This window comes from Mustelus asterias, chromosome 15 (genome assembly GCF_964213995.1).
Source record: "Mustelus asterias chromosome 15, sMusAst1.hap1.1, whole genome shotgun sequence".
Lineage (NCBI taxonomy): Eukaryota > Metazoa > Chordata > Chondrichthyes > Carcharhiniformes > Triakidae > Mustelus > Mustelus asterias.
In genome coordinates this window covers 8,416,824-8,444,309 of record NC_135815.1, presented here as the reverse complement: position 1 = coordinate 8,444,309, position 27,486 = coordinate 8,416,824, and the positions used below count along the sequence as shown (strand labels likewise).

Here is a 27,486-nt window from a genome sequence, read left to right as displayed (position 1 = left end):
TCACTGTGTAAAACTGTTACTCCACAAATTCTAACCCCCCCCCAACCCCGTATCATTCACTCAAAACCTTACATTTGTGCCCCTAGTCTAGATTTCTTTGTTCTTTTAATCCGTCTTTCTCAAGCCTCAAATTGGATGAGTTATTTTTATCTCACAGTTCGTGTTTTATTCTGATGATCCCCACGTTGCCCCCACACCAAATGTTCCCCCTTCGAATAAGCAAGGAGGAGGATGTGGGAATTTTCAGGATGATGTGGGAATTTGGCTGGAAAGAACAAAGAAAATTGCAGCACAGGAACAGGCCCTTCGGCCCTCCAAGCCCGCACCGACCATGCTGCCCGACTGAACTAAAACCCCCGACCCTTCCGGGGACCACATCCCTCTATTCCCATCCTATTCATGTATTGATCAAGACGCCCCTTAAAAGTCACTACCGTATCCGCTTCCACTACCTCCCCCCGCAGCGAGATCTAGGCACCCACCACCCTCTGTGTAAAAAATCTGCCTCGTACATCTCCTTTAAACCTTGCCCCTCGCACCTTAAACCTGTGCCCCCTAGTAATTGACTCTTCCACCCTGGGAAAAAGCTTCTGACTATCCATTCTGTCCATGCCTCTCATGATCTCATAAAGAGAGCATTGCTGTCAGAGCTATGTGTCTTGCACGCATCAGGACAGATGCAGGAATGCTAAATTTCAAAGGGAGCAACAATTTATACTGCACGAAGAATGTGAGCAGGTTGGTAAATGGGTTCCAGCCAGTGGCTCACTGTGCAAACCTGACTCTGTAATAGGGCACATCAAAGCGATCCCATGGGATAATGATCCCGGATCACATCATTGCTCACATGTACTTCTCAGAACTTAACATCTAACATTAGATCTGATTCCATGATTGGACAGCACTGTGTGAACAATGCCGAATGCGTTATGAACTGTACAAACAACTAATTTCAGATGATCAAACAGGCTCCCAATGTTGGTCACTTACACGTGCTGGGAGCTACATATATTCATATGAAGAGACTTGTCCTCTGCAAGCAAAAGGACCATGTCCAGGCATTGTGCTTTATTTGAATTAAACAAAGCATGGGGAGTAATAGCTGCCTGGTGCATTCTCCATGGCAATGCCTGACCAACCAGAATCAACTAGCTAACCAATAAGCACCCATTTCCCATGTAGTCTAAATTGTTGCTGCCTTTAAAATTTGGCATTCTTACACCTGTCCTGTTGAGTGCAAGATGAAAAACTTCTACAGCAGGTCTCCTTTTTCAGTAATGCTCAATCTCTGTATGACCAAGGGACTATCTGTTGTCTTTTTCTGTCTCTGCAGCATAATGGATGGAATGACGGAGGCCTGCGTTAAAGGAGGGATTGAGGCCTGTTACGCCTCGGTGTCCTGCGTCTGTACCTTGCTCGGCGCCCTGGACGAGCTGAGCCAGGGGAAGGGGCTGAATGAGGATCAGGTGCGCCACCTGCTGAAGCACGCGGAGGAGCTGAAGGGCGGCACCGAGTCCACGCGGGAGTCCATGGAGATCAGCGAGGCCGACTTCAGGTGGCAGAGGCGCATCCTGTCGGCCGAGCAGGCTCACTGGGAGTCCAGCAACGATAAGAGCCCCGACATCAGCATCAGCGTCACCACGGACACGGGCCGCACCACTCTGGAGGAGGGCATGGGCCAAACCACCCCGGAGGAGAACCCCCCGCAGCTGAGGAACCACTTGGAATATTCCACGGGCCTGGATATTAATGAAGCTCTCAGCAAAATTCCAGGATTGGGATTGGAGCAGGGGGAACAGTTGGAAGCGATTCACCGAAACAACATCCACGCTTACCCGGATTTGGCAAACTTCTTATCGGTTGACCCCAGGACTAATAAGCCACCTGGGTCCAGGTACAGCGAGAGTAACTTCAGCATTGACGAGCAGGACATTTCCAGGACTGAGTTCGACTCCTGCGACCAGTATTCGATGGCAGCCGAGAAGGACTCGGGAAGGTCAGACGTCTCCGAGATCGGCTCCGATAACTGCTCCCTGGCGGACGAGGAGCAGACTCCCAGGGATTGCCTGGGTCATAGGTCACTCCACGGCGCCACCCTGACCCTGAAGGTCCTCAAGAACCAGGAGGCCGACCAGCACAGTGCCCGAATCTTCATCCAGTCACTTGTCACCCTCCTCCCTCGCCTCCTGTCCCTCCAGAACCCGGAGGAGGTCGATTCTTCCCTCCAGAGCTTTGCCTCCACGTTTTGCTCGGGCCTGCAGTCAGGTACAGTTTCTCTCCCCCCGTCTCTCCGCCCCCCCCACCCCCACCCCCCACCCCACTCCCATCCCCAAACACTTAAATGATTCAATGGTCGGGCAGGGATTTTATGGCCTCGCTCGTCCCGAAACTGTAAGATCCCGCCCGAGGTCAGCAGACCTTTTCATTGTCCGCCCCTCACCCACTCCGCTTCCCGTGGTGGGCGGGACGGTAAAACTCCGACCATTGTCCGAGGCACTGAATACCATTAGCTGTTTGGAGTAAACTCAACTCCCAAATTGTCTTTGGAAAAAGGTGCAGGGAAAAGGCAGGAATTGGAGTTGATCGCTCCAGTCTCCCACGCTGGTCTCTCACATGTGTCTCACTTGGTCGCGCTAATGTTTCTGAGGCAGAAGGTCAAGGTTCAAGTTTCAGTCCAGTCAGTGAATTATTTAGGATGACACTCCTGTACAGTACCGAGGGAGTGCTGCACTGTCAAGCGTGCCACCTTTCAGATAAGAGGTTCATCAAGGCTCCCTCTCTTTTGGGTTCAATCAAGCTCGTGGCAACTCTTCACTGGCTTATGCGTTTGTAAAGGTATTGCTGGGGTAAGGAAATAGTGGGAATTTGAGTCCCTCTAAGGTCCCCTTGGAGATATTTAAGAAGATCGGGGGCAGGGTGGGGTGGGGGAGGATCTTTTCCCAGTGTCCCTGGCTCATATCTACCCCTTAACCAATATCCCTTAAACAGGTTATTTGGTCATTTCTAACACTGTTTGATGGAGCTTTCTGCGCACAAATTAACAGCTGTGTCTCCTACAGCAGTGATTATACTTTGAAAGCACTTAATTGGCTAGAAATGATTTTGGGATTCTGAGGTTATAAAAGGCGCTATATAAATGCAAGTTCCTTTTCTTCATTGGTACAGACACAAAGGGCTGAATAGCCTCAGCTGTGCTTTAATATAGAAGCTTTAATAGAGTCAGGTTAGGGAGCAGTTGCAGAGATAAGTGACAAATTCATTATTTAGTCCTTAATGCATCTACGTACAGAGTCAAAGGACAATCTCCAACCTTCCCTGTTCAGTGTATAAACTATCCACACATCAGCAGCAAATTGCTTCAAACGATCACTACCACTTGGACAAGCTTTCGGTCGGTTAGTCAGTCGGTAACATTCCCATCTCTGAGTGAAGTGGTCATCAGTCCAAGTCTCACTCCAGAGCCTGGAATCGATCATTTACGTTAACATTCGATGTGGCAGCGCTGAGGGAGTGCTGCATAATGGGGGGTGCCGTCTTTTGGGCGCGATCTCAGCGGCCGTTCATGCCACGCTCCCCCTGCAGCACTCAGCGAATCTCCATTCACTGCGGCGGGGCGGGAAAATCCTGCCGGCGTGAAGATTCCGGCCGTTACATTGAGGCCCTGTCTGCCCTCTCGGGTAGGGATAGAAATCCCACCGCACAATTTCAGAGAAGAGCAGGGACGTTCTTCCAAGTGTCCTGGTCAATATTTATCTCCCAACCAACATTACTAAAGCGGTTTCTCAGGCCATCGTCACATGGCTGTTTGTGGGAGCTTGCTGTGCACAAATTGGTTGCCAAGTTTCCTACATTTGTTACAACCCCAGCTGATTTTAATTCTGGGCAAGTCAGATCCCAGAGTGAAACCTCAGTTGATGGAGCATAACTTTTGTTTTTAAGAAACTGTGGAGGAAAGTTACTGAACAAATTCACAGGAGCCTGTTGATGATCTTTTAATACAAAGAATAAAATATTTATTAAATAAGGACAACGAACTATACTATACCAGACAAAAAGATTGGAAAGGTCTCAATACAAACACAAGAAGATGGACTCAAATTCTTTATCCCAGCAATATCCTTACAGACACACAAACCAGTGAAGAGTTGCCTCTAGCTTAACACATCAGCTTCTTGTTTGGGATTGGTGCAGTTGCAAGCAGTTTTCTTCCACTGAATTCTTGGACATTCACTCGATGCTTTTCTCCCAACCCGTATCTCTTGTGAGAAATCCAAAAACCACACTTTAAATTCACTGGTACTTCAAATGCAGAGCAAACAAATGAGGTCCCTGAACTCAGTCTTCCAGTAGCAGCTCTGCTAAATGGGTCACCTTGCTGAGTCCTAAAACTGACTAATCAGCTCTTACTGTCCCAACACCCTTGTAATTTTACTCCTCAGTGAGGTTAAAATTCCTGTCCTCGCTCTGCGTCACACACTGAACTAACTCTCTTTTTCCTCTTTTCTCTGTATCTGTGCCACTTGACCACTGTTGTTGGGCAACAGTAAAGTTTTTCTACTGTGTGATTTTTCTTCCCCCTAAGAACCACTAAACTTTTAACCTCGTTAAACCTGGTGTCCTTAACTTCAAGAATTGTACAACCTTGTGAAAATGTATACATACAAACAAACTCAAAAACCTGATCTTTTTTTATTCATTTATGGGATATGGGCGTCACTGGATGGCCAGCATTTATTGCCCATCCCTAGTTGCCCTGGTTCAGAGGACAGTTCAGAGGTAACCACATTGCTGTGTGGCTCTGGGAGTCACATGTAGGCCAGACCGGGGTAAGGACAGCAGATTTCCTCCCCTAAAGGGGCATTAGTGAACCAGGGGATTTTTACAATTGATCATAGTTTTGTGGTCACCATTACTGAGACTGGCTTTTATATTCCAGATTTTAATCGACTGAATTGGAATTCCACCAGCTGCCATGGTGGGATTTTGAACCCCATGTACCCAGGCATTAGCCTTGGCCTCTGGATTAACAGCCCAGTTACAATACCACTATAACACCATCTCCCCTTGGCCCAGGAAGTGTTATATTGCTTCACACACACGGTTTAGTACAGTACATTCCCAGGTTAGGAATTCTGACCATTGGAGGGATGTTTGAACCTTGAGTAGCAACGTACCTGAACCTCTTCCTCAAAGGTGTCTGCTCCAGTATACCTGCTCTGACATTTCTACTGGAAAGCCAGAACCTGCATTTCTATAGCATCCTATTCCACCTCGAGATGCCCCACAGTGCTTTCCAGCCAATGAAGTACTTCTGAAGTGAGGGTCACGGTGTAATGTGTTACGAACAACGTCTCATTTTGAAGTTGAATATATATATTTGCGTGTTAATAAAGGTAGAAGGGTTTCACTTTTATTTAGGTTGTTTTAGGCTGTTTAGGTTGTTTGTAAAGCTTGGTGCCCAAGAGTCTGGATAGACTCCTGACCCATGGGGGAGGTGATGACCTGATGGTATTGTTGCTAGACTATTAATCCAGAAACTCAGCTAATGTTCTGGGTGTCAAGGTTCGAATCCCACCATGGCGGATGGTGGAATTTGAATTCAATAAAAATTATCTGGAATTAAGAATCTACTGATGACCCATTGTCGATTGTCAGAAAAACCCATCTGTTTCACTGATGTCCTTTCGGGAAGGAAATCTGCCGTCCTTACCTGGTCTGGCCTACATGTCACTCCAGAGCCACACAGCAATGTGGTTGACTCTTAAATGCCCCTCTGAAATGGCCGAGCAAGACACTCAGTCCCAGGGCAATTAAGGATGGACAATAAATACTTGTCAGTTTCAGCAGGTCTGAGAGCGGAGGAAGAATAGAGGCAACATTTCGAGTTTGGATGACTCTTTGGAAACATTGGCTCTAGTCTCTCTCCACAGATGCTGTCAGACCTGCTGAGATTTTCCAACATTTTCTGTTTTTGTTTCAGATTCCAGCATCCGCGGTATTTTTGCTTTTATTATAAATAGTGGGTCAGTGACTCCCAGTAAATCTCCAGTAATGTCCTTCCCCCGAAGCCATTTCAAAGAGGGGAATGTAACCAGTGCAGTTGGAATATTGATTGCAATTCTGCTGATGTTACTGAGTAATTGCTGTGGTGACCACCTCGTCTGCCTGTCTCTTCCAGAGCTTCTACGTTCCCCGGGTGTGGAATGCAGCGAGAACTCCTGCTGTCAGACGCTGATGAATGCAGACGGGTTGTACCTGGTGGCCTTCCACGCATTGTCGCTCAACCTCAAGCTGATCGCCTGTGATTATTACCGCAAAAAGCCAGCCCCTGTCCCTGCCTCACTGGTAAGCACTCGGCCACAGCTGAGATCTGACAACTTCCGGTCCCGGGAATGGGTGGCATTTTGGACAGGATTTATCCAGTAGGATTCAGGACTCTGATGTCAGAGTCTGATGGGGGAAACTGTGTGGGGGGAAACAGTTACCTGGCAATATTACATTAAAATATTTATTCAGAAAAGAAAAGTTAAACACACAAGATTACATTTGCAGTTAAAATTACTCCAAATTTTCCCCCAAATTTCCCCCAATTTCCCCCAAATTCCCCCAAAAGGAATCCGACTTGATTAGACTCACAAATAAAATTTGCTGGGGTGACGCGGTGGCACAGTGGTTAGCACTGCTGCCTCACAACACCAGCAACCCGGGTTCAATTCTGGCCTCGGGTCACTGTCTGTGTGGAGTCTGCACATTCTCCCCGTGTCTGCGTGGGTTTCCTCTGGGTGCTCCGGTTTCCTCCCACACTCCAAGGGTGTGCAGCTTAGGTGGATTGGCCATGCTGAACTGCTCCTTAGTGTCCCGAGACGTGTAGGTTAGAATAATTATCCATGATAAATGTATGGGGTTCCAGGGATAGGGCAGGGGAGAGGGCTTGGGTAAAATTCTCTGTTGCAGAGCCCGTACACACATTCACACTCACAACATTCACTCACACACATAAACACACATTCGCACACACTCACACACAGGCACACTCACTCACACACAAGCCCGCTTCACAGAATTACACAATAAACTCCAAAAATATCTTGATTACATTTTCTTCACATTATGATCCCTCCATCATTGGGAAGTACGGCCTATGTACCTGGTTTTGCACTGGCATTGAAATTGATACGTCGCGTTACTCATTAGCGTGGTAGGCAGGCCATCTTTAGGGCTTATTTAGCAATGTGGTAATTCGGGGATGTTTGCTTGTGTTTCCGCAGAAGGAGTTTGTGCGGCAGGTGCAAAGCAGTCGAGTTCTGATGGTGCTGTCACAGGCGTGGATTGAAGAACTTTACCATCAGGTGCTTGACAGGAACCTACTGGGGGAAGCCGGATACTGGGGAACGACGGAGGAACACCACCTGCCCTTCATCATCATGCTAACTGGTGAGCTGTCCCTCAGTCCATCCTGGTTATGGGGAGGGGGAGCGACGCATACAGGGATTGAATCTGTATTTCCAAATCTACACTCCTTCTAAAAGATGGAGAGCACGAGGGGAAACTCTGGCCTCTTGCGCATCCCCAATTTCCATCGCTCCCTCATTGGTGAATGTGCTTTCAGCTGCCGAAATTGGTCTCTGGGATCAGAGCGCTCTCCGATGACGAGAGGCTGAGTAAATCCATAGAATCATAGAATCCTACAGTGCAGAACGAGGCCATTCGGCCCAATGCGCCTGCACCAACCACAATCCCACCCAGGCCCTATCCCTGTAACCCCACATATTTACTAATCCCCCCAACACTAAGGGACAATTTAGCATGGCCAATCAAACTAACCCGCACATCTTTGGAGTGTGGGAGGAAACCGGAGCACCCGGAGGAAACCCACGCAGACAAGGGGAGAACGTGCAGACTCCGCATAGACAGTGACCCAAGTCGGGAATCGAACTCGGGTCCCTGGTGCAGTGAGGCAGCAGTGCTAACCACTGTGCCACCGTGTCACCAGCAATGGTGGATTGGCCATGGTAAATTGCCCCTTTGTGTCCAAAGATGTGTAGGTTAGATGGACTAGTTGTGGTAAATGCATGGGATTACAGGGATAGGGTGGGGGGAGGGGGAGGTGGGCTTGTATAAGATGCTGTTTTGGAGGGGATCAGGGGTTATGGGGAAAAGGCAGGAGAATGGGGATGAAAAAATATCTGCCATGATTAAATGTCGATGCAGAGTCGATGGGCTGAGTGGCCTAATTCTGCTCCTATGTCTTATGGTCTTATCGGCTGTACAGACGCAATGGTCCAACTGGCCTTCTTCTCCAGTATAGGGATTCTGTGGATTCCAGGAACAAATGTGATCAGTATTCTCTGGAGTTTCGTGATCTCATTAAAATCTACAATATTCTGAAGGGGTTTGATAGGATGAACACTGAGAGACTGTTTCTGCTGGTCGGGGAATCTAAAACCCGGGGGCACAGTCTCTGGGGGAGGGGCCAATCATTTAGGACTGAGATAAGGAGAAATTTCTTCACTCAGAGGGTTGTGAATCTTTGGAATTCCCTAACCCAGAGGGTTGTGGATGCTCCATCATTGAATATATTTGAGACTGGGATAAGTAGATGTTTGGTCTCTCAGGAAATTAGGGATATGGGGAATGGGCGGGAAAGTGGAGTTGAAGCCCAGGATCAGCCATGATCGTACTGGATGGCGGAGCAGACTCACTGGGCCGTGTGGTCTACTCCTGCTCCTATTCTTTGTGTTTTTCTACGTGCTCTGCTCTGAAATTCTTCCCTAAATCTCTGTCTCACCACCTCTCCGTCCCCTCCTTTAAGACGCTCCTTAAAGCCTACTTCTTGGATTAAACTTTTGGTCACCTGCCCTAATATTTCAGCCAAGTTTTGTTTGATAATCGTTGCTGTGAAGCACTTTGGGATGTATTGTTATGTTAAAAGTACTGTATAAGCGCAAGTTGTTGTTGTTTTATGTGGGCAGCTCTGGAAAGCAATTTGAAACCTCATTCTGCGTTATTAGAAATAGATTAGTAGACTTCCTGTGGCATTGCTCTGTTGCCTCACAGCGCCAGGGCCCCGGGTTCGATTCCCAGCTTGAGTCACTGTCTGTGTGGAGTTTGCACTTTCTCCCCATGTCTGTGTGGGTTTCCTCCGGGTGCTCTGGTTTCCTCCCACAGTCCGAAAGACGTGCTGGTTAGGTGCATTGGCCATGCTGAATTGCCCCTTAGTGTACCTGAACAGGCTCCGGAATGTGGCGACTAGGGGATTCTCACAGTAACTTCATTGCAGTGTTAATGTAAGCCTACTTGTGACACTGATAAATAAACTTTTAACTGTTTCAGAGGATGGAGTGGCACAGGATACAGCTATAGCTCCATCTAATGGCCATCTAATGCAATTACACCAGTTTCTGTTTACATAGGGAATTCCCATTATAGTTTTGGTCGCGTATGTACTTTCAAATATTGCCATGGAATGTGGGACCAAACATTGTGACTACAGGGAGTGAAGTTTGTGGACAGGAAGTGTGCAAGTTCACCAGCATTCTATACAAGTACATGAGCATATTGTGTGCAATCTGTGTAATCCCCTCGATATCAGCAATCCTTCATGGTCAGCAGCCAGGGCTGAAGACACATTTACACAATAACAACAGGCATGAAGCTGTAAAGTTGTATAATGGGGTTGTTTCTCAGCCTCTGGCCCGTTGTTCATATCCCACCCCCCTCCCCTGCCAGCCCCCTTTCTCTCCATCTTTGACCCTCAGGCCTTCAGCAAACTAGATTTCACAACCAGGAACTCTCTCCCCAATCCTCTCTCCATCCTTTTCCTCCTTGAAGGACTGTCTTTAGATCCACCTCTTTGACCAAGCTTTAGGTCACATGCCCCTTCCTTTCGCTCAGTGGCTGGTTATTTGGGCTTTGGGATGTTTTTCTACATTAAACAGGATAGAAGTCATAGAATAGAAGTCATAGAATCCCTACAGTGCAGAAGGAGGCCATTCGGCCCGTCGAGTCTGCACCGACCACAATCCCACCCAGGTCCTACCCCCACATATTTACCCACTAATCCCTCTAACCTATGCATCTCAGGACTCTAAGGGGCAATTTTTAACCTGGCCAATCAACCTAACCCGCACATCTTTGGACTGTGGGAGGAAACCGGAGCACCCGGAGGAAACCCACGCAGACACGAGGAGAATGTGCAAACTCCACACAGACAGTGACCCGAGCCGGGAATCGAACCCAGGACCCTGGAGCTGTGAAGCAGCAGTGCTAACCACTGCGCTACCGTGCCGCCCTGCATCAATTTTTCTGGGTGGCACAGTGGTTAGCACTGCTGCCTCTCAGCACCAGGGACCCAGGATGGCCTTTTCCAGCCAGAATGGAAATGATTGGTTAATTATCCCACCAGTCGCACCTCAAAGCCACATTGCTGTAAGTGCCTGGGATTGATTTTTAATTTATATAACTTATCTTCTAATCAATACATCTTGCTGTAGAGATTCCCCTGCTTTTAGTTTAAGTTTATTTATTGTTGTGACAAGTGGGCTTAGATTAACACTGCAATGAAGTTACTGTGAAAATCCCCTAGTCGCCACACTCAGGCGCCTGTTCGGGTAACACTGAGGGAGAATTTAGCACAGCCAGTGCACCTAACCAGCACATCTTTCAGACTGTGAGAGGAAACCGGAGCACCCGGAGGAAACCCACGCAGATACGGGGAGAACGTGCAGACTCTGCGCAGACAGTGACCCAAGCCGGGAATTGAACCCGGGTCCCCAGCGCTGTGAGGCAGCAGTGCTAACCACTGTGCCACCTTGCTGGGAAGCATTGCTGTAGCTTCAGCCATGAGTTCTGTTTAGCTATAGTTCATTATTCTTTTTAGATAGACTCTGTAGACTATTTGCTTTAAGGAATCGTTTAAATAGACTCTGTAGACTGTTTGCTGTAGTGCATTGTTTAAATAGACTCTGTTTGTCGAGTAGATAGACTTTAACACGGAGGTGTCAATAGAAATCTGCAGTAAACATGCCATAGAAATTCTGTATGTTTGATTGTGTTTGGTTTTTAGATATGGATGGACTGGGAAGCAGTGCGGTCGGAGGGCAGATGGTCAGCACCGCCTCGGAACAATCTCCTCTAGCCCAGGAGAAGAACATACCTGAATCTGTGATGGCAGGTAATGTCTCGATTTCACATTGCACTCAGGAACCCGCTCGCCTCCTGGCTCCTCGGGGGTTTGCCGGGTAACCGCTTTGCCGGGTATGCTTTGGAGCCATGCACACCGGGCAGGTGCCAGGTTTGAGTTACCATTTGGTGCCAGCTTCATAGAAGGAGAGACTGGAGAAGCTGTGGGGGTTCCCTTTAGAGCAGAGAAGGTTAACGGGAGATTGTTGGAGGTGTTTGAAGTCACGGTACAGTAAATAGGGAGAAGCTGTTTCCGGTGAGACACAGATCAGTAATCAGAGAACAAAGATTTACGGCAATTAGCAAGATAAATGGGGGGAGGGGGGGGAGAATTATTTTTGCACAATGAGTTGTGATCTGGAATGCGCTGCCTGGAAGCAGATTCATTGATAACTCCAAGCTGGCTGTCGGAGCGTGGCGACTTCTTGCAAACTGTGCCCAGCATCCCTTCTAATTCTATCTTTTCCTCTCGTTCTATACTTCTAAAACTTTATTCTAACTCTTTTAAACTCTCTAACAACGCTTTAATTCCATCAGACCTTCTTCGTATTAAGTTGATCTTTCTCGACACCCTAGCTATGACTGCAACACTATATTCTGCACCCTCTCCTTTCCTTCTCTATGAACGGTATGCTTTGTTTGTATCGTGTGCAAGAAACAATACTTTTCACTGTACGCTAATACATGTGACAATAATAAATCAAATCAAATCAAATCAATAGTAACTAGTACAGCGCTCCCCAAACTCTATCTGTGTGTGACCCCATTTCAATGCCCATGACTGAACCTGACCCCAAAATCAAAAATTTGGAGATTCCAAAGTTGTGAGGGAGTTTTCTTAGAACCATAGAAAATTACAGCTCAGAAACAGGCCTTTTGGCCCTTCTTGTCTGTGCCGAACCATTTTATGCCTAGTCCCACTGACCTGCACTTGGACCATATCCCTCCACACCCCTCTCATCCATGAACCCGTCCAAGTTTTTCTTAAATGTTAAAAATTCTTCTAAAGTTTATTTTAAAGTTTATTTATTAGTGTCATATGTAGGCGCACATTAACACTGCAATGAAGTTGCTGTGAAAATCCCCTAGTCGCCACAATCTGGCGCCTGTTCGGGTACACTGAGAAGGAATTTAGCATGGCCAATGCACCTAACCAGCACGTCTTTTAGACTATGGGAGGAAACTGGGGCACCCGGAGGAAACCCACGCAGACACGGGGAGAACGTGCAGACTCCACACAGACAGTGACCCAAGCCGGGAATCGAACTTGGGTCTCTGGCGCTGTGAGGCAGCAGTGCCACTTTGCTGCCCCACGGGGAGCTGGTAATGGTGGGGGTGAGATTGAGCATGGCAGGAAGTGTTTAAACCGCAAAAAACAATCGCTACATTTTGATTGGCTTTTTTAACAGCAGCAATCCGGTCTGAAAGCGCTATCCGTTAGGCCACACCCACCATTCGAAAAATCAAACACCAGGATTTAAAAGAACTGTAAGAATTCAATCTCAACCCCAACCCCATCACTACCCTGGGGCAAGCGAGCCCAAAACTCCGTCTCGTGACCCCACAGGAGTCATGACCTGCAGAACGGGAAGTCCTCAACTAATAAAATTCAAGGAGAGAGTGGGGGAATGAAAAGCTCTTTCAAAGGGCCAGCACGGGAATGATGAGCTGAATGGTCACCCTTAGCATTGTCTGATTCTGAGGGCGGTACGATTGGGCCTTGGTGTCACTGAGGAGCAAATGGAGGATCAGGGATCTCTGCTCCTGATCTTCTCCATTAGAAATGAGATGTTTGCAGTCACCAGTTGTGAGTACATTCAGATTTATTCTGACTGTTGAAGCCCTGTCAGTAATTGAGTTGTGATTTATATATCACAGCACTGAATTAATGAAATTGCATCTGTTCCAAGTGAGTCAGATCAGGGAGAGAAGATTGGCGCACAGACACCGCTTTGCATGTCTTCGTTCGCCAGTTGCTAAGCAGATCAGGAATGTACTGACACTGTTCAGTTTAATATCGTTCGTGGAGACAAACAGTCAGAAAGGCATGGAAAAGGCAGGGGACAAAAGAAATGGCCGGATAGTGGGAAAGCGAGCCCGCAGGAAGGAGAGAAACATCAGTCAAGCTCGCACTAATGCTATTCATCTGTGTCAGTTGCAGAAGGGAATGCCTCTGGTGAATCAGCCACCATAGACTGTGTTCAGTACAGAAGCGATTTACACCCTGGGCAGCGTCCGTTGTCCCCCTGGGACAGACCGGTGCCGATAAATACCGTACCCACTTGGGCTGGAGTGTCCAAACTCTGTCTCTGAGGGAGTGTGCACCGTGGGGCCACTGGGAATCACGTACAAGGGATCATTATAACCAGTGGAGGACTGACAGAATCAGATCGACCCCTTTTCATTCCACACCAGGTCTTAACTCTCAATTGAAATTAATTAAAAATAAAAAGAGGTGTGGTGTGCATCAGGCGAAATGTAAATCAGGAGGGTGTGAATTGGGCGGGAGTTTATCGGGGGGGTGTAAATTGGACAGGAGTTTATCGGGGGTGTAAATTGGGAGTTTATCGGGGAGGGTGTAAATTGGGCGGAAGTTTAAAATCGGGTGGGATGTAAAACAGGACAATCACAGTCACATGTGTGATATTTTGGTCCCATCAGGCCTTCTGGGATCGATTGCATTGAATTCAAATTTTTAACAATGGAGCAAATTTAAAATGAGCGAAATTGGATCCCAGACGGGGAGTTTATTTTGCTGCGAGTACTTTTTTTTGAGTGTTCTGGTGAATTTTCACTGTTGTGTAGCCAACTTGAAATCAGGCAGTAATGTCACAACCACTTAAAACATCCAGGCTGAAAAGGCCAGACACTTACTCTGCACTAAACGCAAGGATCATTAACCCTGTGCAACATCATCGATGTGAAAGCTGTGGGTTATAATGTATGAGGCACTCTGTGTCTATGAGCAGAAAGACTAGTCTGTGCTGCATTATGCTTCACTGGAGGCAAGAACAAGCAGAGGGAAGTAGGAATGTTGGACTTTGGAGCTGGAGGAGGCCATTCAGCCCCTCGAGCCTGCTCCGCCATTCAGTAAGATCATGGCTGATCTGAATATGATCCCAACTCCACCTCCTGTCTATCCCCCATAACCCTTCACTCTCTGAATAATCTCAAATCTAACTCAGCCTTAAATAAATTCAATAACTCGCTCCCCCACCGCCCGCTCTCTTGGGGAACAGAATCCCACAGATGAATGACCCTCTGAGAGAAAAGATTTCTCCTCATCTCCATCTTAAAAGGAAGACCTTTGATTCTTCAATTGTATCTCTTCGTCCTAGTCTCCCCGACAAGAGGAGACACAAGTATGCAACACCTCTTTAATAGTCAATGAGTTTTTGTGTAGTTAAGGCCTCTAACCACCTCTAGCCCTAGCTCGTTGTTTGTCTGTGTCCTAGCTGTAAGTGATGTTGTTGTCTTCTGTGAATCCTCTCATGACCAAAGAGCCAGATTAAGATGGACATGGGCGTCCTCTAGGTAGGCAGTCTATATCGCTGCTGTTGCTTCTTGACAGAGTTCCTGCAACAGCGCCACCTCTGGGCACGTCGAATGTTGCAAATTTGATGATCTTCCAAACACGCTGAACCAAATTTCAATGCTACAAATACAGCCCTCCCAGCGGTTGAGGGTTAGAGGCGGCACTGACTTTGGTTTAAGTTACCCTGCAGGTCAGAGTGGAGCCAGTCAAAAAGGAAGGAATGTTCTTGTCATGTAGAGTGCTGTGATTAGTACCTCTCTGTTATACCAGCTAGCAGGTTTAGCACACAGGTTACCACTTAGATGTTGCTGCATGTAAACGTTGTTCTGTTATATAGACACAGGTAAAAGTGAGGGACTGTTTGTTCCCCCTGGAACAGCAGAGACTGGGGTGGGGAAGAAACTTTTCCCCTTGCTGGAGGGATCAGTGAAGGGGGCATAGATTGAAGGTAAGAGGCAGGAGGTTTAGAGGGGATGTGAGGAAAAACTTTTTCACTCAGAGTGGTGGGAGTCTGGAACCCACTGCCTGAAAGGGTGGTGGAGGCAGAGATCCTCATAACATTGAAGAAGTATTTAGATGTGCAGTGGAAAGTGAGTCTACACTTCCCGCTGCCTCGGAAAAGCAGCCAGTATAATCAAGGACCCCACACACCCCGGACATTCTCTCTTCCACCTTCTTCCGTCGGGAAAAAGACATAAAAGTCTGAGGACACGTACCAAACCGACTCAAGAACAGCTTCTTCCCTGCTGCCAACAGACTTTTGAATGGACCTACCTTGCATTAAGTTGATCTTTCTCTACACCCTAGCTATGACTGTAACACTACATTCTGTACTCTCTCCTTTCCTTCTCTATGAACGGTATGCTCTCTCTGTATAGCAAGCAAGAAAAAATACTTTTCACTGTATGCTAATACATGCGACAATGATAAATCAAATCAAATCCTATCACAGGTGCTTTGCCTTTGCCTGGTGCAGGTGTGTTAGGACGTTTACTGAGCAGCGTGGAATAATCTTTTTCTTTCTCTTCCCTGTGAACCAGGAATATGTTTCGCTCGGTTCATTCTGATTGGCTGCTGGAAGAATCTGATTGACACACTCTCCACCCCGCTGACCGGCCGGGTGGCTGGCAGTTCCAAGGGCCTGGCATTCATACTGGGCACGGAGGGCATTAAGGAACAGAACCAGAAGGAGAGAGATGCCATCTGCATGAGCCTGGATGGCCTACGGAAAGCAGCTAGGCTCAGCTGCGCCCTGGGTGTGTAGACTTTGTTTGTTTCCTTCCTCCTCCCTGGGGTGGCAGTGCTGTGTGGTCATTAGCTAAATAATTCGTCATCCAATCCACTTCCTTCACAGCACTTCCTGAAATAATTGAATTGCTACCAACCTAAACAACTACCTGTGGTGAACCATAGATGGTTACCACTATGGGTACTTGTATATATGTTACTCTCGTTGCTGTTGGGGTTAGGGTTGTTGGGTGTTCCACCTGTTATTACTGTTTATGTGGTACACTCCGTTCGGCTCCGCCCAGGACTCCGCCTTCTTACAGGAGTATAAAGGTCACTGCTACTTCCTAGTAGTCTTTAGTCTGGGATAATATTGTTGAGTAGTGTGCTCCTATTTGTAATGAATAAAAGCCTTTATTCCCGGGTACGTTCTAGCCTCCCGTGTGAATCAATCACGCATCACTACCTTTAACACCTTCTTCCTTTAAGACGCATCTTCAAATCCACTCCTTTGACCAAGCACTTGGTCATAGATTAGTATCCCTACACTGGAGAAGGAGGCCATTTGGCCCATCGAACCTGCATCAACCTCTGGCAGAGCATCCCATCCAGACCCTATCCCTGGAACCCCATGTATTTACCCCGCTAATCCCCCTAACCCACACATCTTTGGACACTAAGGGGCAATTTAGCACGGCTAATTCGCCTAACCTGCACACTTTTGAGCTGTAAATTATCAATTCAGAAGAATGAGGAGAGATCTTATAGAAACATATAAGATTATGAAGGGAATAGATAAGATAGAAGCAGGGAAGTTGTTTCCATTGGCAGGCGAAACTAGAACCCAGGGGGCATAGCCTCAAAATAAGGGGAAGCAGATTTAGGACTGAGTTGAGGGGGAACTTCTTCACACAAAGGGTTGTGAATCTGTGGAATTCCCTGCCCAGTGAAGCAGTTGAGGCTACCTCATTGAATGTTTTTAAGGCAAGGATAGATACATTTTTGAACAGTAAAGGAATTAAGGGTTATGGTGAGCGGGCGGGTAAGTGGAGCTGAGTCCATAAAAAGATCAGCCATGATCTTATTGAATGGCGGAGCAGGCTCGAGGGGCCAGATGGCCTACTCCTGCTCCTGGTTCTGATGTTCTTATGTAAATAAATTAAAGATAAATCGATCAACAGCACATTATTGGCTTTGAAGGTGAGGAGAGATAATTGGGGGGAAATCGAATGGGTCTAAGTTAAGCAAACTGCTCCTTGTTCATTCGGTTCACCTGTCAGATAAGCATATGCAACATAATTAGTTTTTCAGTATCTAAAACAAAGTTAACATCCCAAGTCTGTGTGAGTGCTAAAGAAAGGGAGAAATATGATAGATTCTCTCTCCACAGATGCTGCCAGACCTGCTGAGTTTTTCCAGCATTTTCTGTTTTTATTTCAGATTTCCAGCACCCGCAGTATTTTGTTTTTATTCACGGTGAGTCACGTGACTAAAATTGGAACTTTCTTTCGCAGGTGTCGCAGCTAATTGCGCCTCAGCCCTTGCGCAGATGTCAGCAGCATCGTGTGTCCAGGATGAGAAGGAGGACAAAGAAATTCCTGAGACCACTGACCCCTTAGCACAAGGTACTGAAAACCCACAGGAACAGGAGGAGGCCATTCATCCCTTCCATCCTGTGCTGCCATTCAATGAGATCCTGGCTGATTTATAGAACATAGAACATAGAACATTACAGCGCAGAACAGGCCCTTCGGCCCACGATGTTGCACCGACCAGTTAAAAAAAAAACTGTGACCCTCCAACCTAAACCAATTTCTTTTCGTCCATGAACCTATCTACGGATCTCTTAAACGCCCCCAAACTAGGCGCATTTACTACTGATGCTGGCAGGGCATTCCAATCCCTCACCACCCTCTGGGTAAAGAACCTACCCCTGACATCGGTTCTATAACTACCCCCCCTCAATTTAAAGCCATGCCCCCTCGTGCTGGATTTCTCCATCAGAGGAAAAAGGCTATCACTATCCACCCTATCTAAACCTCTAATCATCTTATATGTTTCAATAAGATCCCCTCTTAGCCGCCGCCTTTCCAGCGAAAACAATCCCAAATCCCTCAGCCTCTCCTCATAGGATCTCCCCTCCATACCAGGCAACATCCTGGTAAACCTCCTCTGCACCCTCTCCAAAGCCTCCACATCCTTCCTGTAATGTGGGGACCAGAACTGCACACAGTACTCCAAGTGCGGCCGCACCAGAGTTGTGTACAGTTGCAACATAACGCTACGACTCCTAAATTCAATCCCCCTACCAATAAACGCCAAGACACCATATGCCTTCTTAACAACCTTATCTACTTGATTCCCAACTTTCAGGGATCTATGCACACATACACCTAGATCCCTCTGCTCCTCCACACTATTCAAAGTCCTCCCGTTAGCCCTATACTCAACACAACTGTTATTCCTACCAAAGTGAATTACCTCACACTTCTCCGCATTAAACTCCATCCGCCACCTCTCGGCCCAACTTTGCAACCTGTCTAAGTCTTCCTGCAGACTACGACACCCTTCCTCACTGTCTACCACACCACCGACTTTGGTGTCATCAGCAAATTTGCTAATCCACCCAACTATACCCTCATCCAGATCATTAATAAATATTACAAACAGCAGTGGCCCCAAAACAGATCCCTGAGGTACACCACTTGTAACCGCACTCCATGATGAATATTTACTATCAACCACCACCCTCTGTTTCCTATCCGCTAGCCAATTCCTGATCCAATTTCCTAGATCACCCCCAATCCCATACATCTGCATTTTCTGCAGAAGCCTACCATGGTGAACCTTATCAAACGCCTTACTAAAATCCATATATATCACGTCCACTGCCTTGCCCCCATCCACCTCCTTGGTCACTTTCTCAAAAAACTCAATAAGGTTAGTAAGGCACGACCTACCTGCCACAAAACCATGCTGACTATCACCTATCAATTCATTACTCTCCAAATAACTATAAATCCTATCCCTTATAATTTTTTCCAACATCTTGCCGACAACAGAAGTGAGACTCACCGGTCTATAATTCCCGGGGAAGTCTCTGTTCCCCTTCTTAAACAATGGGACAACATTCGCTAACCTCCAATCTTCTGGTACTATACCAGAGGCCAACGACGACCTGAAGATCAGAGCCAGAGGCGCTGCAATCACTTCTCTTGCCTCCCAGAGAATCCTTGGATAAATCCCATCCGGACCAGGGGATTTATCTATTTTCAGACCCTCCAGAATATCCTGCACATCCTCCTTATCAACTGTAATACTGTCTATTCTACTCCCTTGCAACCCAGTGTCCTCCTCAGCTATATTCATGTCCCCTTGCGTGAACACCGAAGAGAAATATTGGTTCAATGCTTCACCAATCTCCTCCGGTTCCACACATAACTTCCCTCTGCCATCTATAACTGGCCCTAAACTTGCCCTAACCAACCTTCTGTTCTTGACATACCTATAGAACGCCTTAGGATTCTCTTTAACCCTATCCGCCAAAGTCTTCTCATGTCCCCTTTTAGCCCTTCTAAGCTCGCTCTTCAACTCCCTCTTAGCCAATCTAAAGCTTTCTAGTGCACTACCCGAGTGCTCACGTCTCATCCGAACATAAGCCTCCTTTTTCTTTTTAACCAACAAAGAAACTTTTTTGGTGCACCACGGTTCCCTAGCCCTACCAATTCCTCCTTGCCTGACAGGGACATACCTATCACAGACTCGCAGTAGCTGCTCCTTGAAAAAACTCCACATGTCAGACGTTCCCAGTCCCTGTAATCTCCTAGTCCAACCTATGTTTCCTAATTCTCTCCTAATAGCCTCATAATTACCCTTCCCCCAGCTAAAACCACTGGCCCGAGGTTCATGCCTATCCCTTTCCATCACTAAGGTGAACGTAACCGAATTGTGGTCACTATCACCAAAATGCACACCAACTTCCAAGTCTAGCACCTGGTCTGGCTCATTTCCCAGCACCAGATCCAATATAGCCTCACCTCTAGTTGGCCTGTCTACATACTGAGTCAAAAAACCTTCCTGCACGCTTTGAACAAAAACTGACCCCTCTAACGAGCTAGAGCTATAACAATTCCAGTCAATATTAGTCAAGTTAAAATCCCCCATAACAATTGCCCTATTACTTTCACTCCTAAGCAGGATTGACTCCGCAATCCTTTCCTCAACCTCTCTAGAACTTTTAGGAGGTCTATAAAAGACTCCCAACAGGGTGACCTCTCCTCTCCTATTTCTAATCTCCGCCCATACTACCTCAACAGATAAGTCCTCATCAAACCTCCTCTCTGACACTGTGATACAATCTCTGACCAATAATGCTACCCCTCCCCCTCTTCTACCTCCTTCCCTACTTCGACTAAAACATTTGAACCCCGGGACCTGCAGCATCCATTCCTGCCCCTGCTCTATCCATGTCTCTGAAATAGCCACAACATCGAAGTCCCAGGTACTGATCCACGCTGCAAGTTCACCCACTTTATTGCGAATACTCCTGGCATTGAAGTATACACATTTCAAACCCTGCTCCACCCCACCTCTGCAATGCCGTGCATTGCAGTCCCCATCCATGCATCCCTCACTTTCAGCCCCACTACTCAGGATCCCTCCCCCCCCCCGAATCAGTTTAAACCTCCCTGCATGGCCTTAGCAAATTTACCCCCCAGGATATTGGTCCCCTTCTGATTAAGGTGTAGACCATCCTTCTCATAGAGGTCACACCTTCCCCAGTACGAGCCCCAATTGCTTAAGTACCTGAACCCCTCCCTCCTGCACCATCCCCTCAGCCATGAATTCAAACCTTCCCTCTCCCTATTCCTCTCTAAACTATCCCGTGGTACAGGCAAGAGTCCAGAGATAACCACTCTGTCAGTCTTGGCCTTTAGTTTCCACCCCAACTCCATAAATCCCTGCCTAATATCCCCTTCCCCTATCCTCCCTATGTCGTGTGTCCCCACATGTACAATAACTTGTGGTTTATCTCCCTCCCCCCTAAGAGTCCTGAATACCCTGTCAGACACATCCCGGACCCCAGCCCCTGGTAGGCAACACACCAACCCTGAGTCCCTACCTTTAGTTCCGACCCTCCTATCTGTCCCCTTAATTGTGGAGTCCCCAATCACAAGGCCCAGTCTTTTACAGCCCCTAACCACCTGAGCTTTCTCACTCGGCTCACCCCCAGAGATCTGCTCTCTATGCTCAGTTGATTCCTCCTCAACTGTAGCCTCCAGCACCGAAAACCTATTATGGAGGGGAACCGCCCCAGGGGATTGTCTTCCCGATTGCTTCTTACCCCTCCTCCTGGCATTGACCCAAGCCTCATTTCTAGGAGTTACTATTTCTCTATAACTCCTATCAACTTCCACCTCCGCCTCCCGAATTATGCGGAGTTCCTCTACCTCCCCCTCCAGCTCCTTTACACGCTCCTCCAGAAGCTGCAATCTAATGCACTTCTTACAACTAAAATCTCCTGAAACACTACTGGATTTCCTCACCACATACATCCCACAGGAGATGCAGCATACTGCCTGAACTGCCATCCCTGAAGCCATTACCAGCAAGAAAAAAAGAAAACAAAAAACTTCCCCACACTTATAATTAGGTTAGAGGAGGATGGAAGGGTGGGATCCTCTACCAGTGTAGAGGATCGGGTATCTCCTCTGCACCAATTTATAGGGCTAGGGGCCCGAGAGAAAAAAAAACTACTACTGAGGGGGAACCTCCCAGGTAACTGACTTTTAAAGTTAAAATAAAAACCCTTCCCAGACTCCTTTGCTGCCCACTTCTAGTTTTCACTTTACGATCCAATATCTGGAGTATTGTGCAAAGTTTTGGTCCCTGTGTTTGAGGAAAGATGCAGTGACATTGGAGGCAGTTCAGAGGAGGTTCACTAGATTGATTCCCGAGATGAGGGGTTTGTCGTATGGAGAGAGATTGAACAGTTGAGGCCGATACTCTCTGGAATTTAGAAGAATGAGGGGAGACCAAATTGAGGTATACAAGATGATAAAAGGTATGGATAAAGTAGACATGGAGCGGATGCTTCCTCTTGTGGGGCATTCTAGGACGAGAGGTCATAGTCTTAGGATAAGAGGTAGCAAATTTAAAACAGAGTTGAGGAGAAACTACTTCTCCCAAAGGGTTGTGAATCTGTGGAATTCGCTACCCCAAAGTGCGGTGGATGCTGGGACAGTGAGTAAATTTAAGGAGGCGTTAGACAGATTTTTAATTGGTGATGGGGTTGGAGGGTTATGGGGAGAAGGCAGGAAAATGGGGATGAGGAGCATATCAGCCATGATCGAATGGCGGAACAGATTCGATGGGCTGAATGGCCTAATTCTGCTCCCATATCTTATGAACATATGAACTAACTCCAAATACTTGCCTCTGCCACATATCCTAGAGTCATTTACGGCATAGACACCATTCAGCCCATTGAGTCCATGTTAGCCCTCCCTGGAGCAATCCAGTTAATCCCATTCCCCGTCCTATCCCTAAATGACCAGATTTACAAATGATTGGTAAAACTTGGAGCAGAGAAATGGGACATTTTTGTTTAACAAAATTCTATCGATCTCATTTTAAAATTAACAATTGACCCAGCATCAATTGCCGTTTGCAGAAAAGTGTTCCAAACTTCTCCCACCCTTTGTGCATAGAGATATTTCCAGTTACACTGATGACAGATTATTACTTGAATGGGTGTAAATTGAGAGAGGTGGATACTCAACGAGACCTAGGAGTCCTCGTGCATCAGTCGCTGTAAGTAAGCACGCAGGTACAGCAGGCAGTAAAGAAGGCAAATGGTATGTTGATCTTCATAGTGAGAGTATAGAGATAGGGATATTTTGCTGCAACTGTTCAGGGCATTGATGAGGCCACATCTCAAGTACTGTGGGCAGTTTTGGTGCCCTTATCTGAGGAAGGATGTCCTTGCTATAGAGGGAGCGCCGTGAAGTTTACCAGGCTGATTCCTGGGATGGCAGGTCTGTCGTATGAGGAGTGACTAAGTCGGTTAGGATTATATTCACTGGAGTGAAGAGTGAGAGGGGATCTTATAGAAACTTTTAAAATTTTGACAGGGTTAGACAGGGTAGATTCAGAAAGAATGTTCCCGATGGTGGAGGGGTCCAGAACTAGGGGTCATAGTTTGAGGATAAGGGGTAAACCTTTTAGAACTGAGGTGAGGAGAAATTTCTTCATCCAGAGAGTGGTGAATGTGTGGAATTCACTCCCACAGAAAGTAGTTGAAGCCAAAATGCTGTCTGATTTCAAGAAGAAATTAGATATAGCTCTTGGGGCGAAAGGGATCATGGAATATGTGAGGAAGGGGGATCAGGACATTGAATTTGGTGATCCGCCATGGTCAAAATGAATGGTGGATCAGGCCTGAAGGGCCGAATGGCCTCCTCCTGTTCCTAGTTTCGATGTTTCTATGAAAGGTCTGGCTCTGTTTTTTAGCTCTGGACTCTCCAACCCGGGGAAATACTGTTTCTCTATCTTGACCCCTCTTGAAAACTTTGATCAAATCACTCCTTCTAAGCTGCGAGGAATAATGTGATCTCTCCTCAGAATTGAAGCTTTGGTGTCCAGGTATCATACTGGTAAGTCAATGCTACTCTCTGTCCGAGGTCAATATATCTTTCCTAAGATGTGGTGCCTAGAACTGCTCACAGTGACTCCAGATCGGGTCTAACTGGGGCTTTGTGTAGCTTAGACATGACTTCAACCCTGTTGTGTTCCACAAAATCCCTTCAGTTCAGATGGTGGCCATTTGGTCCACACCCAACCACACACACACACACAACTCCCCACCCCCCCACACACACACACACACAATCCCTGTAACCCCCGTGCATTTACCATGGCTAACTGACCTAATTTGCATCTTTAGTCACTAAGGGGCAATTTAGCATGGCCAATCCACCCTAACCCACACATCTCTGGAGCGTGGGAGGAAACCGGAGCTCCCGGAGGAAACCCACACAGACACAGGGAGAACGTGCAAACTCCACACAGACGGTGACCCAAGCCGGGAATTGAACCCCTGTCCCTGGCGCTGTGAGGCAGCAGTGGCACTTTGCCACCCTCTATTGTAGGTATAAAAGCCAGCATTCCACTTGCTTTATTGATTATTTTTTGTGCTTGTTAATATTTTAGTGATCAGTGTACAGGGAGTTTAAGTCTCCTTGGACCTCCCCTGCTTCTATCTTTTCACCATTTAGAAAGCATTCTGTTCTGTACATTTTAGGTTAAAAGTGGATGACCCTGCATTTGCCCAGAAGAGAAATAGCGCAGGGTACAAGTGTTAATCACTTAGAATACAGAAAGAGGCCATTTGGCCCATCGAGTCTGTACCGACCACAATCCCACCCAGGCCCTATTCCCATAGCCCTCATTTACCCTGCTAATCCCCCTGACATTAGGGGCAATTTAGCATAGCCAATCAACCTAGCCCGCACATCTTTGGACTGTGGGGGGAAACAGGAGCACCCGGAGGAAACCCACGCAGACACGGGGAGAACGTGCAAACTCCACACAGACAGTGACCCAAGGCCGGAATTGAACCCTGGTCCCTGGCGCTGTGAGGCAGCAGTGCTAACCACCGTGCTGCCCCATAAAGTGCATTATTGCTTTGGCCCTCCAGTGTTGCTGCCATGAGTTCAGAGTAGGAGATGGTCATTTACTGATGTAGATGAAAGCTGGTTCTTTTGATGTGTGCGTGTGTCTCCGCAGTGAAACAGAAAGTGGAACAGAAACTGGAGCAGATTGGGAGGCCGCAGGGCGTTCAGCTGCACACGGCCCACGTCCTCTGCATGGACGCCATTCTCAGTGTAGGCCTGGAGATGGGCAGTCACAACGCAGACTGCTGGCAACACGTTTTCAGGTACGATCGGTGATGCCAACCCCAACGGTGCCATCCCACTTTCTTCTACTTGACCCAGGATTCTTGGGGATTTTTAAAAATTCATTTGTGGGACATAGATGTCACTGCCTGACCAGCATTTATTGCCCATCCCTAGTTGCCCTTGGAGGGCAGTTGAGAGTCAACCACATTGCTGTGGCCCTGGAGTCACATGTAGGCCAGACCAGGTAAGGACGACAGATTTCCTTCTCTAAAGGACATTAGTGAACCAGATGGGTTTTTCCGACAATCGACAATGGTTTCATGGTCATCGGTAGATTCCTAATTCCAAATTTTTTTTATTGAATTCAAATTCCACCATCTGCAATGGCGGGATTCGAACCCGGGTCCTCAAAACATTAGCTGAGTTTCCAGGTTAATAGTCTAACGATAATCGCACTAGCCTCCCCTGATCCATTGGGAAACCCTGGTGAACAGGCAGTGCCCAAGGTGTAGGATTATGATTCGCAAAAAGAGTCGTGGGGAAGATAAGCCAGATCAGAAAGTAACAATTAGATGAAGCTGGACTTTAGGGAGCAGGCGGAATTTCCTCTACATCCCAATGGGAGAGTGGGAGAAATGTTGTAAATTTGGAAAATGGGGCCCACAATCCATTAAGCACCAAACAGGGAATTCCCTCCAACAGAAACAGAAGATGCTGGAAAATCTCAGCAGGTCTGACAGGATCTGTGGGGAGAGAATAGAGCCAGAGAATAGAGACAAATATCTCTGTTCCCTCCCCACAGATGCTGTCAGACCCGCTGAGATTTTCCAGCATTTTCTGCTTGTGTTTCAGGTTCCAGCATCCGCAGTATTTTGCCTTTATCTTTGGGAATTCCCTCCCCCTGACCCCAATGGGGACTGCCATTGGCCACTCCTCCCTGCTCACTAAACGTAAACGGTACATGGGCCTTGGTGCCAGTGGGTTCCTCTCCCTTACGTACCAGCTACTGCCAGCCTCCTGGCGTCAGCCTGTGGAAGATGGTGATAGGACACGGAGATCCACAGCAACAACACAGAGGCAATCCCCTCCCCCCACCCCCACCAATGGAGGGGGAAAGTCTTCTCACCGTGCCCTCGCCCCCCCGTTTGGCCCCCAAGGAATGTAACATGTTGAAGGCTCCAGTTTGGGGCAAGGTCTTCGGCTGGAGCCTTCCTTCTGATCTTCGAGGTGAACTGAAATTCGGTAGATTAAAAAACCCGGGGACGGATTTTCCTGTTCCACCCGCCACGGGCGAGGGGCGGGACCATGGAAACGTCCGTTGACCTCGGGTGGGATTTTCCGGTTTCGGGGGTGAATGAGGCTGGAAAATCCCGTTCCTGTAATTGAAAGCTGGTCTCAGAAATGGCGGCATTGGAATTCTCACTGATTGTCATGGAAACCTTTCTGGATCACTAACGTCCTTCAGGAAAGCAAATCTGCCGCCCTTACTTGTGACTGCCCTCTGGAACGGCCGAGCCAATCACTCATTTCTCGGGAATTAGGGATTGCCTTCAAATAAAAAAAAACAATGATTTTTGATTTGATTTGATTTATTATTGTCACATGTATTAACATGCAGTGAAAAGTATTGTTTCTTCTGCGCTATACAGACAAAACATACCATTCATAGAGAAGGAAAGGAGAGAGTGCAGAATGTAGTGTTACAGTCATAGCTAGGGTGTAGAGAAAGATCAACTTAATGCGAGGTAGGTTCATTCAAAAGTCTGATGGCAGGAGGGAAGAAGCTGTTCTTGAGTCGGTCGGTACGTGACCTCAGACTTTTGTGTCTTTTTCCTGATGGAAGAAGGTGGAAGAGAGAATGTTCGGGGTGCGTGGGGTCCTTAATTATGCTGCTGCTTTTCCGAGGCAGCGGGAAGAGTAGACAGAGTCAATGGATGGGAACTGGTTTGCGTGATGGATTGGGCTACATTCACGACCCTTTGTAGTTTCATGCGTTCTTCGGCAGAGCAGGAACCATACCAAGCTGTGATACATCCAGAGAGATCGGTATCCAAATCTGATCCGAGGCAGCTGTAAAATAAGAAGTTTGGGTGGTGTGATTAAGTAACGGGGAATGGGTTAAAGTGGTTCCTGTCTCTCCACAGAGTGTGTGAATACATCAGCACCCTGGAACACAGCCACTTCAGCGACGGAGGCTCGCAGCCACCTATCACCATCACGCAGGCCTCAGGCTCGCTGCAGTCTGCGGGCCTTGCTCTCAACCCCACCAGGAACCTGAGCGCTGAGCTGGACACACACATCGGCAACCCCGTCATTCAGTCCGTCACCATACAGGAGCTGATCAAGGAGAACTGCAAGGGGAAGGCGTTCGACTTCCGAGGTGGAGGCGTGTTGGATGGGAGCAGCGCAGCGAGGGCTGTCTGTACCCTCTCCACAATGGCTGACAAGTAAGTAAGGAGCCTAAAACTGTAGGCCTTGTGTACCAGATAGAGTTGAGGTAAATATAATAAATGAGGTAAATATAACATAAATAAATAAATATCCTTCAGAAAATTTCTGTGAGGAAAGCTCATTTGTTCTCTTTCATCCTTTTCTTCTCCCTTGTTTCTTCCTCCCTCTCCTCCGTTCCCCCGTTCCTCCATT

The 27,486-nt window shown here is 47.4% G+C and overlaps 1 protein-coding gene across 4 annotated transcripts in view; it reads left to right on the top strand.

The window, feature by feature from the left end:
* Window positions 1-27,486, top strand: part of arfgef3 (ARFGEF family member 3) — a 112,617-nt gene that overhangs the window by 56,188 nt on the left and 28,943 nt on the right. For all 4 annotated transcript variants that reach the window (XR_013499613.1, XR_013499612.1, XR_013499611.1 and 1 more), the window contains exons 12-19: window positions 1,334-2,265; window positions 6,179-6,345; window positions 7,269-7,434; window positions 11,066-11,173; window positions 15,757-15,972; window positions 17,458-17,568; window positions 24,731-24,881; window positions 26,988-27,290. Coding sequence is in view for 1 of the 4 variants with exons in the window: in XM_078229437.1 (XP_078085563.1) it covers window positions 1,334-2,265; window positions 6,179-6,345; window positions 7,269-7,434; window positions 11,066-11,173; window positions 15,757-15,972; window positions 17,458-17,568; window positions 24,731-24,881; window positions 26,988-27,290 (2,154 nt within the window). In the remaining 3 variants the exon portion in view is untranslated. The remainder of the gene's footprint in view (window positions 1-1,333; window positions 2,266-6,178; window positions 6,346-7,268; window positions 7,435-11,065; window positions 11,174-15,756; window positions 15,973-17,457; window positions 17,569-24,730; window positions 24,882-26,987; window positions 27,291-27,486) is intronic.